Source organism: Strigops habroptila, chromosome 7 (genome assembly GCF_004027225.2).
Source record: "Strigops habroptila isolate Jane chromosome 7, bStrHab1.2.pri, whole genome shotgun sequence".
NCBI lineage: Eukaryota > Metazoa > Chordata > Aves > Psittaciformes > Psittacidae > Strigops > Strigops habroptila.
In genome coordinates, this window is record NC_044283.2 from 7,435,247 (window position 1) to 7,447,526 (window position 12,280).

General features: G+C 40.5%; 1 protein-coding gene across 1 annotated transcript in view; it reads left to right on the forward strand.

The window, feature by feature from the left end:
- The window catches only part of UVSSA (UV stimulated scaffold protein A), a 54,197-nt gene extending 42,369 nt beyond the window's left edge, over positions 1 to 11,828 (forward strand). The window contains exons 12-13 of the mRNA XM_030491747.1: positions 5,163 to 5,346; positions 9,335 to 11,828. Of these exons, the coding sequence (XP_030347607.1) occupies positions 5,163 to 5,346; positions 9,335 to 9,428 (278 nt within the window). The 3' untranslated portion in view covers positions 9,429 to 11,828. The remainder of the gene's footprint in view (positions 1 to 5,162; positions 5,347 to 9,334) is intronic.
- Positions 11,829 to 12,280: the final 452 nt, after the last annotated feature.

Sequence of the window (12,280 nt, forward strand, 5' to 3'; positions counted from 1 at the left end):
TAAATTCCTGTTGATTCTAATTTGCAGATCATTTGCAGTGATTCTTGCTTATATGATAAGTATGGATGCATGTGTACACAGAATAAGGTTAACATTGCATTTGTTCTGTATTTCCAGTAGTTATAATGTTCCTAATGCTTCTCGGACAGATGAATTGTAGCCTTTATCTTAAGGAATATGTTTATTAAGGACAATTAAACCTATTTCCTGGGAAATGCTTGACAGTAACTGTTCCCATGCTTCTGAAAAGAATTTGTCTAATCTTGCTGGTCCCTAAAAGTTGTGATTTACATAATGTAATGCTGATATAATCAGGATCACTGTGTCACCATGAATGTTGGCAGAGGGGGGTTTTGTCACAATGTTTTCCTTATATCTATTCATATCATATTCTCTATTTCCTGTATCTACTCACTTGCAACTTGTGTTTTAGAAGAATTCTTAGCCTTGCTGTGTTATGTGTCTGTGCAGCAGCACTAGAAAATACTCTGAGCTAGAGCAGCCCTCACCTTGGCCTTTATTGGCATTATAACTAGTCTGGATGTTCTGATAGGCATGATGTTTGTGATGGGCTTGGGGAAGGGAGCAAGCAGACCTGTGCTATTTAATTGCTTACATGTTACTGTGCAATACTCTGAGTTTTGTTTTCAAACAATGGGGATGGACAACAAAACTGGTGTCCTTCTCCTTGCATCCTGGCTGCTGCTTTCAGATGTGAAGGGAAGGCTTATCCTTCCTCAAGATCGTTTGGGCATTTTTAGCCAGGATAGAGCTCTGGACTGCTAGGTAAGGAATGCAGGCAGTGAGAAAGACAGCAAGCAATGAATACACAGGCAGGAAGACTTCCAAGGAGAATAAGAGACTTTTTTGCAATAGTACAACTAAACCTCATTAGTGATGGACAGAAGGTAGATTTTCATAGAGAGCCAGGGGGATTGCAACCAGGAAACTACTGGAAGTTGATGGACTGTAAAGGAAGATGGGAGAGAGGGATCTATCCAGCAAAGACATAGTGTATAATTGGAGTGGACAGATTTGTTTTCAGAGCTTTTATTTAATCTGTCTTCCTCCAGAATACCTCAGTTTTCTCTGTTTTCAGTTATTTCTTCTAGGTGAGTGTTCTGCATTCTGATTAGACTTACCCATAGGCTTTATCATTTTGATAACTTGTAGTATGCTCCATTTAAAGAGTTAGTTCTCCCTTAACCTCTCAGTAGTATTTCATCACTTTCACAGTCATATATGTTATGTGTTTGGCAGTTACCCGCACCTCCTAAATGCAGGGGGTACTGAACACATTCTGGTGTTCACATGTGTCAAAGTGCTATGCTTACAGGCAGTTTCCATCCTTGCCCATGTGGAGTGAAGTGCTCTAAACTGGCATCCAGGCAACAGTTGGACTGTGAAACCAGGGCAGTGGTTTGGGTGTTGTGCAAAAAGGAGAGTTCCCAACTTAGTTATCATCACAGAATCATAGAATGGTTTGGGTTGGAAGGGACCTTAAAGCTCATCCAACTCCAGCCCCCTGCCACAGGCAGGGACATCTTCCACTGGACCAGGTTGCTCCAAGCCCCATCCAGCCTGGCCTTGAACTGGCTGCCAGGGATGGAGCAGCCACAGCTTCTCTGGGCAACGTGTTCCAGTGTCTCACCACCCTTGCAGTAAAGAACTTCTTCCTTATATCTAATCTAAATCTCCCCTCTCTCGATTTAAAGCCATTACCCTCTTGTCCTATCCCTACAGGTCCTTGTCAAAAGCCCCTCTCCAGATGTCTTGTCAGCCCCTTTAGGCGCTGGAACCTGCTCAGAGGTCTCCCTGGAATCTTCTCTTCTCCAGGCTGAACCAGCCCAGCTCTCTCAGCCTGCCTCCAGAGCAGAGCTGCTCCAGCCCTCTGAGCATCTTTGTGGCCTCCTCTGAACTCACTCCAACAGGTCCACGTCCCTCTCTCACAAGAGCAGAGTAGCGGGGGAGGATCACCTTCCTCTATGGGCTGGTCATGCTGCTGGTGATGTAGCCCCAGACATGGTTGGCTTTCTGGGCAGCAAGTGCCCACTGCTGGCTCATGTTGAGCTTCTCATTAACCAACACCCCCAAGTCCTTCTCAGGGCTGCTCTCAATCCAGACAAACCTCAACTATGTTTATGACAAACTAAAACTAGCAAATTAAGCTAGTAGGTATTCTTAAGGGACTAGTTTCAAACTAGAAACTAATACTCTGGTATAAAAATCACTTGCACTGAAAAATATTGATTTTTTTTTTCTGTGAAATTGCCATTGCTTGAGGCTAGACATAATATTTATTTTTATTACAGTGTCAGCTTGGTGTTGTTAGAGGCTTCTCACCTCTGGCCCACATGGATGTGTGTGTTAGTCCCAAACCAGTGTTGACATCGCTGTGTTGCGTTATTGAGTGCCGTTGTTAAGCTGAGATGTCATACAAAGGTCCAGCCCGTCTGTCTGGGGAGATACTGAACAAGCTGTGGTGCTTAGTTTATTGGACAAAACCTTGCAGGTTTTCTAAAGCTATACCTACATATATATACACCAGATGTCACTAAATGTTTTTATCCATTTCTTTTCCTTGCTTTCTGTTTTTCTGTGCCTCACTTTATTATATTTGTTTTATAGTATTTTCTTCAACCTTTGAAAATGGTCTTTTGTTTCTTTGGGCTTGTGGTTTGGGGAGTTGAGTGTTGGTTGGTTTGCATTAGGGTGTGTTTGGTTTGGGTTTTATTTACAAAGGAGTTGAAGCAAGTCTGAGCAGTGCTGCTATGGGAAATATCCAAGTGGGAAGCCCATCTGTACTGTAAGTGCTTTGGTCTTACCATTGACAACATCATTTGCTAATGACGACAGTTTGAAAAATTCTGAGAAGACATTAAAAATAAGGTGAGGTTAAATTGCACCAAAATTCTTCCTACAAGTTTTCCTATTGGCTAGTAGGTTTATTTTCATCCTTGAGTAATTGAAGTGGAAAACAATTGTGTAAAATAATATAGTTCGTGTGATAATGCCGATGTTTTGACAACCCTGCCATTGTTATCAAAGAGCATTTTTTAACTTAGTATAACATTTTAAACTCAAACTAATGTCCACAAAATGGTGTTTTGGGCTCTTCAGTCCTGAAACAATGAATCAGGTGGGATTACGCTGACCCGCTAATCTGCACTGTTCATCCTTTTCCAATAGTTCGCACACAGGAGCAAATTAAGTGCCTATTTTTTGTGTCAACCCTGAAGAGTATCTGGTTTTTCAGCCCTTAGTGACTTGTTAACAAACAGGTATCAGGACAGGCTGGTGAAGGCAGGCTGCTGGCCAGTCAGATGTGAAATAGCATCTCTTTACTAACTACAGTATTGATTCCCGCCTACCCTTGCAAACTGTGTAATTTTCTTTTCCCTGCTGCTAAACTCAGTAACAATGTATGAAGAGCTTTAGGGGCCCATCAATGCTCAAAAAGGCTGCTCTTCCCTGGCATTCTATTGATTTTTCTCAAAGGCTTTTAAATTGCTCCTTCATTTTACTCAAATGCTCATTTCATCTCTACTGGATGCCGGCATTTTTTCGTTGTGTTTAAACAATTGCTCCATTCAGGGGGTTCCTAAACTGTGACGCCTTCTTATTACTGAGAGATAAACTGTTTAGACAGTTTTCCTTAATCTTGGATTAATCGTTCCTGTATCTGAACTGTGCTGTTCTGTATTCCTTCAAAAAAAAAGAGTCTGTGAGGTCTTACGATCCATCAATTATAGGTGTTCCATTTTCTCCCTCTATACTCCTGCTCAGTTCCTTGCACAGCTTCATTTTCCTCTTGCTTTTTGGTGTGTTGGATTTTAATCGGTCCTTGCTTTCACATATCATAGCAGGTTAGATCTAACCTTTCCTTGGAAAATTGCTCTGGTATTCCTAAACATTGTGTTCTTAAGTGAGGACATAGCCTCTGACCTTCCCGAAGTGTTGTTACCAATACTTATCACACTCAGTGAGTTATACACAGTCACTTGGTGTGTAAGTGAAATTGTATAGTTGTTTAGGACTGTTTATTTTTCTATACCTACATAGATGTTAAATAACGGTAGTAGACGTTGGTGTTACAATGTCTGCAGGCAAGAAAGGCTGACAGACATATGAGAACCTATATAACAAATAAATGGCAATTACTGGTGGTTAAATCATAGAATTCTGACATTTATGCTGAGTTTGAACCATGTTATTCTTTGAAGTGGTGCTTGCTACGTTTTTTTCCAACCCATATGCTTAAAGTCTATAATGCAATGCCATTTTCCTAACTTTCCTCTTGAAGATATCCATCCTCTGGCCACATTTTTGCTTTCTCCTGTGTACTATGTTACCTTATTCTGATATGCAAGACTCTCTACTACAGGTGAAAGACCACAGTTTCCTCAAAGAGTTTACAGTCTAAATTGCTCATGTTTTTGCTGTGGTGGCATCTCTGATCAGAATGCATTTATAGTGTATGGTTGGATTCTGAAGCATTAAGGTTTTGATAAAACTGTAAAACAGGTTTTCAATGAGATAAATTAACTCTTGTTGTTGTCGAGAGAATAAACTTGATTTAGACATCTTTTTCAGATGCAAAATTTGGCTCATGGCAATGGGGTCGTGTCATCTTATTCATGAATGTTATTTAGGTGTCAGATACCAGCTCATGTTTAGAAGCACGTATGATTGATGCAGAAGAGTTCCAATATCATCACCCTACTCTGCTCAAAAGTTGACATATTCCATTTTGTTTAGGTTTATTTTTAAGCTTACTCAGAATTTATTTCTGGAGATAAGGTGCTCAGCTACACTGTAGGCCTTTTGTTCAATTTCTAATCACTCTGTTTATGTCACCTTGCCTAAATAGAATAGTTTCTTGGAATTTTGCTACTGTGCTACTGCAAAAACTTCTCTTAAGTCTTCCTACAGAACAGTTCTATCTGCAGCAGCTAATAATAGATACTAATCCCAGACTGACAGGGCTTCTTCATCGAGATCTGTCATTTTGGCTAACCGCTTTATCCAGCCTTCCTTTGTGTATGCAACTTACAGCACAGCGACTCTGCCCTTGCCTAGCAGTGACAAAACCTGTACCTTAGGAGAGTGCAAATTCTGCCTGGGTTTGGAGTTTCAAAGTGCATGCTTTTTCTTTTAAACAGAGTGGCGAGATCCAGAATTCATGAGAGAGATTGAAGCAGCCACAGGAGTGGATCTTGGTTCCTCTAAAATTTATGGAAAAGAAGGGAAAAAGAAAGGGAAGAAGAAAAAATACCCCAATCTGACAGACCTGAAGCAGCAGGCTGACACTTCTCGTTCACGGCTGGAGAAGAAAGTCTTCAATAAGTAAGATGCTTAGTTCTCTAAAGCCTGTTAAATTGCTGTTTCCTTATGTTTCACTGGTACTTTCTGTTTCTACGTTAACATGCAACTTACTAAACAACTTTCTTCACTAACTGCAGAGCAGGAATGCTTTCTGGATCTCTGGAGGGTCAAGAGTAGCCAGTACTGATGAAGGTTATTTGTTTGAGAATGATTTTCAGTTAATTTACAAAATTTCCCTATGAACTATTTATTTAATTTTTTTTTCATCCTTCTCAAATTTTTTTTATCTTTAATTGCTGTAGTAGCTTCTCTGGATGATCATTTATTAATCAGATAGATGCTACTTTATGCATGCAAGTGGTACTGGATCTGGAAAGAAGATGATCTGCTCAAAGTGACACAATTTACAGCATCAGACACACTGTAATAGTGTAGATGGAATCAAAACTAAGTTTTTTCTTTTGAAAGCCTTTAGACGGGCTGTCCTGAGCAGAACTTCAATTAATAGAAGGATCTATCAAAACCCCTTGGGTTTTAGCATGTAGCAGTGTCTCAACAGTTGCCCTCAAGCCTCTAGTGTATGCTCAGAGACCTTCCCAAACTTTTGGCTGCTGCTGGGACTTACTATGTATTTTCTTTCACTCCTGGATATACTAAATCACTAGCTGGGCCTGATGCAGTGCCTTCCAACCACACAGTGATCCCTGCCTCTGTATTATTCAGGGGCATTTTATTCCTCCTTTACCGAGAATGCATTCAATTGGTTAAGAAGAATATTTGAATCCTTGTGTTATGGTCCTTGTTCTCTTAACCCCTGCTGTCTTCTGTAAATATCAAGGACTGGAACCTGCTGCAGATCTCTTCTCAGTGTAAGAGTCTGGAGATGATTATTCCCTGTACCAGAGACATGTGGACACAGTATTCTTCCCCACGATGGTGCTGTTTCTGTATGTCTCTCTCTTCTCCCAGCACATGTGCTAACAGTATCTCTTGGCCTGCATTTAGCCTGACAAGAACCTGTTTGGATGGCATTAGCATTCAGACGTGTCCACATGACTTATGGACATATGTGAGTTAACTTTAAAGCAGGCACTCTAGCTCAGGTGGAACTGGGAGCCTACCAACCTGAATAGGTTTTAGAATGTACAGTATCTCCATACGTCCACTCTGTAATGCTATTTCTGATGTCTAATCTGAGTTAGATGTGGCTGCAACATAAATTTGCCTAAACATAGTCTGGTCTTTATCAAGTGGAAAGCAGATGCAGCTATTGAAAGAGTTTCACATGTCAAAATTCAAGTAGTCAAAGGAAAGCGAAAAGTTTAAAGCTGTCAAATCAAAAAAGCAAAATTATTATTATAAGATCATTAATGGTCTTATAATCATTTATTCCCTAAACATACTGGATGAGTTGAACAGCATCCAAGGCACAATGTTTGTTTAAACTCAATTTTCCCTTTTCTGATGTAATGGGTATAATAACCAAGCCAAATCCACATTGCTTTTAGTTACAGAAATAACACATTTTCTGTGAAATTCTCATCTCACCTGATCTTAGAAGTCAGGCACACACAGTTCTAATGATCAGAATTTCATATCAGCTTTCAAAAAATAAATTTTAAAAGCTGGTTTTGGTTTACTGTGGTTTGTGCTAATGATTTTGAGTCTGTGTTAGTGCCAGGCATAGGGAATCAAACCTGTCATGTTTTAATAGGTTTCATGCTTTGCAGCACTAAACAAGATGATAACCTTGGCTCCTTCTAACAACCCCAAATTACTTGAAATGTATAGGTGATAAACCCAGGCTCTAGTCTGCCAATAAAGTTAAGTGAAATTGCACACAGATCATCAAAGTGGGATCTCATTTCATTTACAGTATCACACAATCCAGTGGTGCTAATGTAAAACCTACATGACATGAAAGTGTCAAGGCCACTCTGCACTGCTAAAGGCTCACTTTTCTCCTACCAATTAGGCAATAGTTGAAGTGCAAACCCATGACCACATTTTCCTTACTCTGATAACTTTATTGGCAGAATTTTGTTAAAAATATGCCTCTCCCAAGGTGTTTTTTCACAATGTTGGTTTTCATTACAGTCACTGCTGAGAAAATCTTTAATCCCACCATTTAGAAGTGTTATTAAGAAATATGCCTTGTTTTGAGATGTTTCAAAATGGCTTTTGAAATGAAGTTGTTACAGAGAGCAGTGAGCTAAAACAGACATCAACTTGACTCTCAGAGATAGACCCTTCCAGTTCTGCTCCTGTGGTTGTAGGGCCTGAAAAAGCTTAGTATGCACTACTAGATGTATGTCTTGTCTTTATTTTACTGCACAGCTTGCAGCATCCTCAGAAGTTATAAATGTAGAGTCTAACAGCACCAGGCTTGAAACCATCCATGTGTGATGGAACTTGCCAACTGCATTTTGTGTAGAAATCAAAGGAGACATCAGTCAGTGCCATGTTCTTAAATGAGACATAGTCCCTCAAACCAAGCCCTTATTAGCTGCTATACCTCCCATGTTGGCAGAGCATCCAGGTCTTTAGAGACGTGTTAGGAGAGAACTTCCTTCTTCATAAAGAGAGGCAGGGTGACATCTGAGCACACCTGCAAATACCAGCCTTGGATTTCTAAGCTTTTGTGCTAGAGGCACACAGAGTAACCTGTAAAAATGGGAACTCTAGAATCCAGTGAAGAACAAAATTTCTAGACAAGGTAGGCTCAGGTGTGCACAACAGCTACTGTAAGTTTCTGTGGGGGCAGGTACACACAACACAGCATTCTTTTGCCTTCTGCTGCCTTTCTTCTGCTTTCTTACCCCTCTGGAATTATGAACCCATTCCTCTGCCTTACCAGTTAAAGGGCATATAGGCCTGCCCTTTCTGTGCCTGTTATGAGAATCTCTTGCCCCTACCCATGCTGTCTAGGCATCATTTTCTCATCCTCAACATCATCTCAGCTGCGTGATCTTCACTCCAAGTTTGTGTAGGGAAAGAAATGCAGGCGTCTTCACTCACCCAGTTCAAAAGCATAGCAGTCACTTGCGAAAGAAGAGAATCTCTTGGCACCTTCTTTACTGGGAGGCAGCAATGGCAGCAAATAAAAAGCAGCAACACTCATCAGATTTAGGAGCACCAGAGAGCTTAAGAGCTCCAAAGTTTATTTATTTCATTTTTGAATCCAAAGAACACTCCAGAGTTGTCTTCAAGCACAGCAGCCACTGTGGAGAGCTTGAATGCTTGCCCATCATGAGGTAGCAGAGATCCCATTCCACTTGTATACAAGGATAAGATACTGGACATACTGTCCTTACTATGCTAAACTCTAAGCACTTGGCTGTTCTGCAGCAGTTATCTATCTCTCTGCAGAGAGATGCATGACAATCTCTGGTGTCTTCCTAAACTAGTATTGTACTTGTGGATTAAACAGTTGCTCCTCAGGGAAGGGGATGCTGCTGGTGTGAGCAAAGGCATCTTACTCTGCCCACAGCTAATGAAATGGGGTTTTAGTAACCTGTGAAAGGAAAGCTGCTAAATGGGTTAGAGTAACATGAATTGAACAGCAAGCCCTTTCCTCACAAAAACATTCTAGATTCTGCAGGTTGAGTTTCATAAGGGTTTCTGGGTGTTAGGTTTTCTAGATCCTCTTAGATACCTTTAGTTATCTTCCCCCCCACCAAGAGCAGTTGGGTGCTTTTGAAAATCAGACTTGCTGTGTGTGACTATCAGAAATAATGCTCAGAGGGTGGAATGCACAGCCATTAAACTGAAAGACTTTCATTTGTTTACTTCTGTTAATAAAATCATTGCTTGAATTAAACTATTTGTATTGCTGCAGCTAATTTAGTTAACAAGACAAATTTGTTCAGCCTCATCAGTGCGGTGTTCAGAAGCCTGGTAGTGATTAATCATAGTTCATTTCTTTTACCCCCCCCAACATTCATAAACGTTCTCTGATACTGTGCAGAATCAACATAACGGGGTTTATTGGTTTTTGTTTCTCTTTCAGAGGTGCTATGAAACGAGTGGTGAAAGCGATGAACCGAGTGGACCAAAGGAAGCACGAGAAGTTTGCCAACCAGTTTAACTATGCACTGAATTAAATTGTTAATCTTCTTTACCCTTCATTTGCTTACAAGAGTGCAAGTGCACAAAACCTTTAGCACAGATCTTCATATTTAGACTGAAACACTGTGCTTGGTATGGGTTTACAGAGGTAATCTTTTTAAATTGTTTTCAACTTTAAGTTATTTGATAATAACATGAATTTTGACAAAGATGTGCTAGTATAGGATGGAATACATTCCACAATTGTTTCAATTATTTGAAATGCACATGAAATAGAGCATGTTTTATGACTTGTACATACTCTGGGTAAAATGTTTGGGGTTTTTTCCTTCCTAAGGGGCTCATGTAATTTATACTTCCTTTACCAACATCTGTGTTGTAATTTGCCTCCACTTCCATGCCTTCAGAAAAAACAATGCCTTAGAAACAATCACATTGCTTCCAGAGAAAGGCCTCTACCGGTGCAGCCTTCTGGTACCTAAAGGGACCTACAAGAAAGCTGGAAGGGGGCTTTTTACAGGGCATGTAGTGATAGGACAAGGGGGCATGGCTTTAAACTGAAACAGGGGAGATGTAGATTAGGTACAGGGAAAAATTCTTTACTGTGAGGGTGCTGAGGCGCTGGCACAGGTTGCCCAGAGAAGCTGTGGCTGCCCCATCCCTGGCAGTGTTCAAGGCCAGGTTGGACACAGGGGCTTGGAGCAACCTGCGCTAGTGGAAGGTGTCCCTGCCCGTGGCAGGGGGTTGGAACTGGGTGAGCTTTAAGGTCCCTTCCAACCCAAACCACTCTAAGATTCGAGATTTTGCTCAGCCTACTATTCTAGAAAGTGTACTGCATCAAGCAGCACAGTGGCTCCTGAGTACTTCTAAAGACCTCTTGTGTACACACACACAGAAGTCCAAATCAGCTGATGCCTTCAAATAATGAATGGAGTAGAGTTTGATTTCAGCAAAAGATGTCCACTTCACTGGAAGCAAAGCCACTTCTACTGTCAGTGTGGCTAACTTGGCAGTAAAGGCTTCAGGTGAAACTGAAGACAAGGACAAACCAAGTTCATCAGCGGGTCAGTTGAATCAACTGCTAAACTGATTTTATTTCATATTAAGGATAAAGACACACACAAAAAACCCCAACAAAACAAACCAACACCACCACCCTGCAGCTTTGAATGTAGAATAGATCACTGGATTCTGGGACCCCAGAACAGTCCAAATTAAACTCTTTGCTCTTGGAGATTAACATTCAAAAGAGCCACAAAGGTTGCTGTGCTACTGTTCCAGAGATTCTTGAGCCTGCACAGAGAAGGTGTTCATTTATAAGACATGTTTTCTCCTTGTAAAAAGAGTGGGGAATTCATATTGTCCAGTGGCACTTAACCCTTATTTGCTGTGAACATGAGATGTCAGCACTAGAAAATTTCCAGCAAACAGTAGGTGCACTTTACCCCATGGAGTTACCATTTTGGCCTTTAGTAGAATGAAAAACATAAAATAAAAATAAAGGCCAAAGACCAAGATTGGAAAAGGAAGTGGTAGAAATACATGAGAAAAAAGTGTGCTTAGGAAGTAATGCTCCATTGTGATGCTACTCAGTCACATCAGATCTAGAATTAGCAGCTGAAACTTCCTATCTCAACCTGAGTGTTTGATTAACCAGTTAAACCTGATCCTGTTGTGTGATCTATTTGCTCTCCTCCTTTCTTTATTAAAAACACATGCATGCAGAAAGGTGTTTTTCTAAAATGACTCTCTTGTGCAGAAAGAGAATTTGCAGAATTAAGGTTTCCCAGCAAGTGCCTTGGAGATGGCTCACTTGGACACAAGTGCATGGACTTCGGGCCAAGTTAGCAATGCCCTTTTCTAAAGCTCTTCTACTTACTTTTTTCCACTTTTGTTGCAAGAACTTTCCTTGTCAGGTGAAGAATAAACCCAGTTGGATATGAATTTTTTAAGCAAGAAAGACTTTTCATAGGAGAACATGTTAAACGCATCTTCTGTAGCACTGCCTTTATGGCCTCTTACCAACATGCATCTTCCTCTCATCCAGAGTTTGAGGATCCCGTACTTCCCCTCCCATGTTATTGCCTCGTTTGATCAAGTGATTTCTCTACAGGGCAACTCAGCGTATATACACACAACAGGTCTTGAGTTTTGCCATTTAAGCATTCTCATTAGACCTGGTTAGACATCATTCAGAGGGTTTGGAGAGCTTTCTCCTTTTCTTAAATAGAAATCCTTTTAAGTTTGAATAAATCCATCTATTTTTTAAATAAGTCACACTTCTTTTTGTGTCACTTCCAGCAATTTACAAGTTTGAGGTCTGTGAGATCTCAGCTTTTCAAACATCTTAGTTGCTAAACTGTGTGTGTTTCTACTGGAACTTTTATATTCCTGTCCTCAGGGCTTCTGGAGAAATAAATACATCATTCACATAATTTCTGTTGTATGTTTTTGTCTTTATAACTCAAATGCCTTTGCAACTGTATTGTAACATACTTCTTCTACTCAATGAATATTCTGTTTCCCTAAAAGGACTGTGCTGATGAAGCTAAGTCATCCTTTTATAACTAGTGCTGTTTAGGTGGTAAAACGGAACCTGAAAGCAAAGGCGTCTCCATAGTTATTCTTACCCAAGCACTCGGTTGCGTGTGGGAAGGAAAAGACTATAGATATATTATGTATGATTTTAGTGCTGTTTAAGGTGGGAATCAAGGGGCTGGCTCTAACACAAAGCACTTGGTGACATAAATGAGCACTTGGTGACATTATAATGTGAGCAGGGTTTCTGAATAAAAACGATCCTTCAGCACATCCTCTCTGGAGTTCCTGAGGCAGGATGGGTCCATTCTCATCTTTTGCACAATATCTTGAGATTTCATTTTCTCTG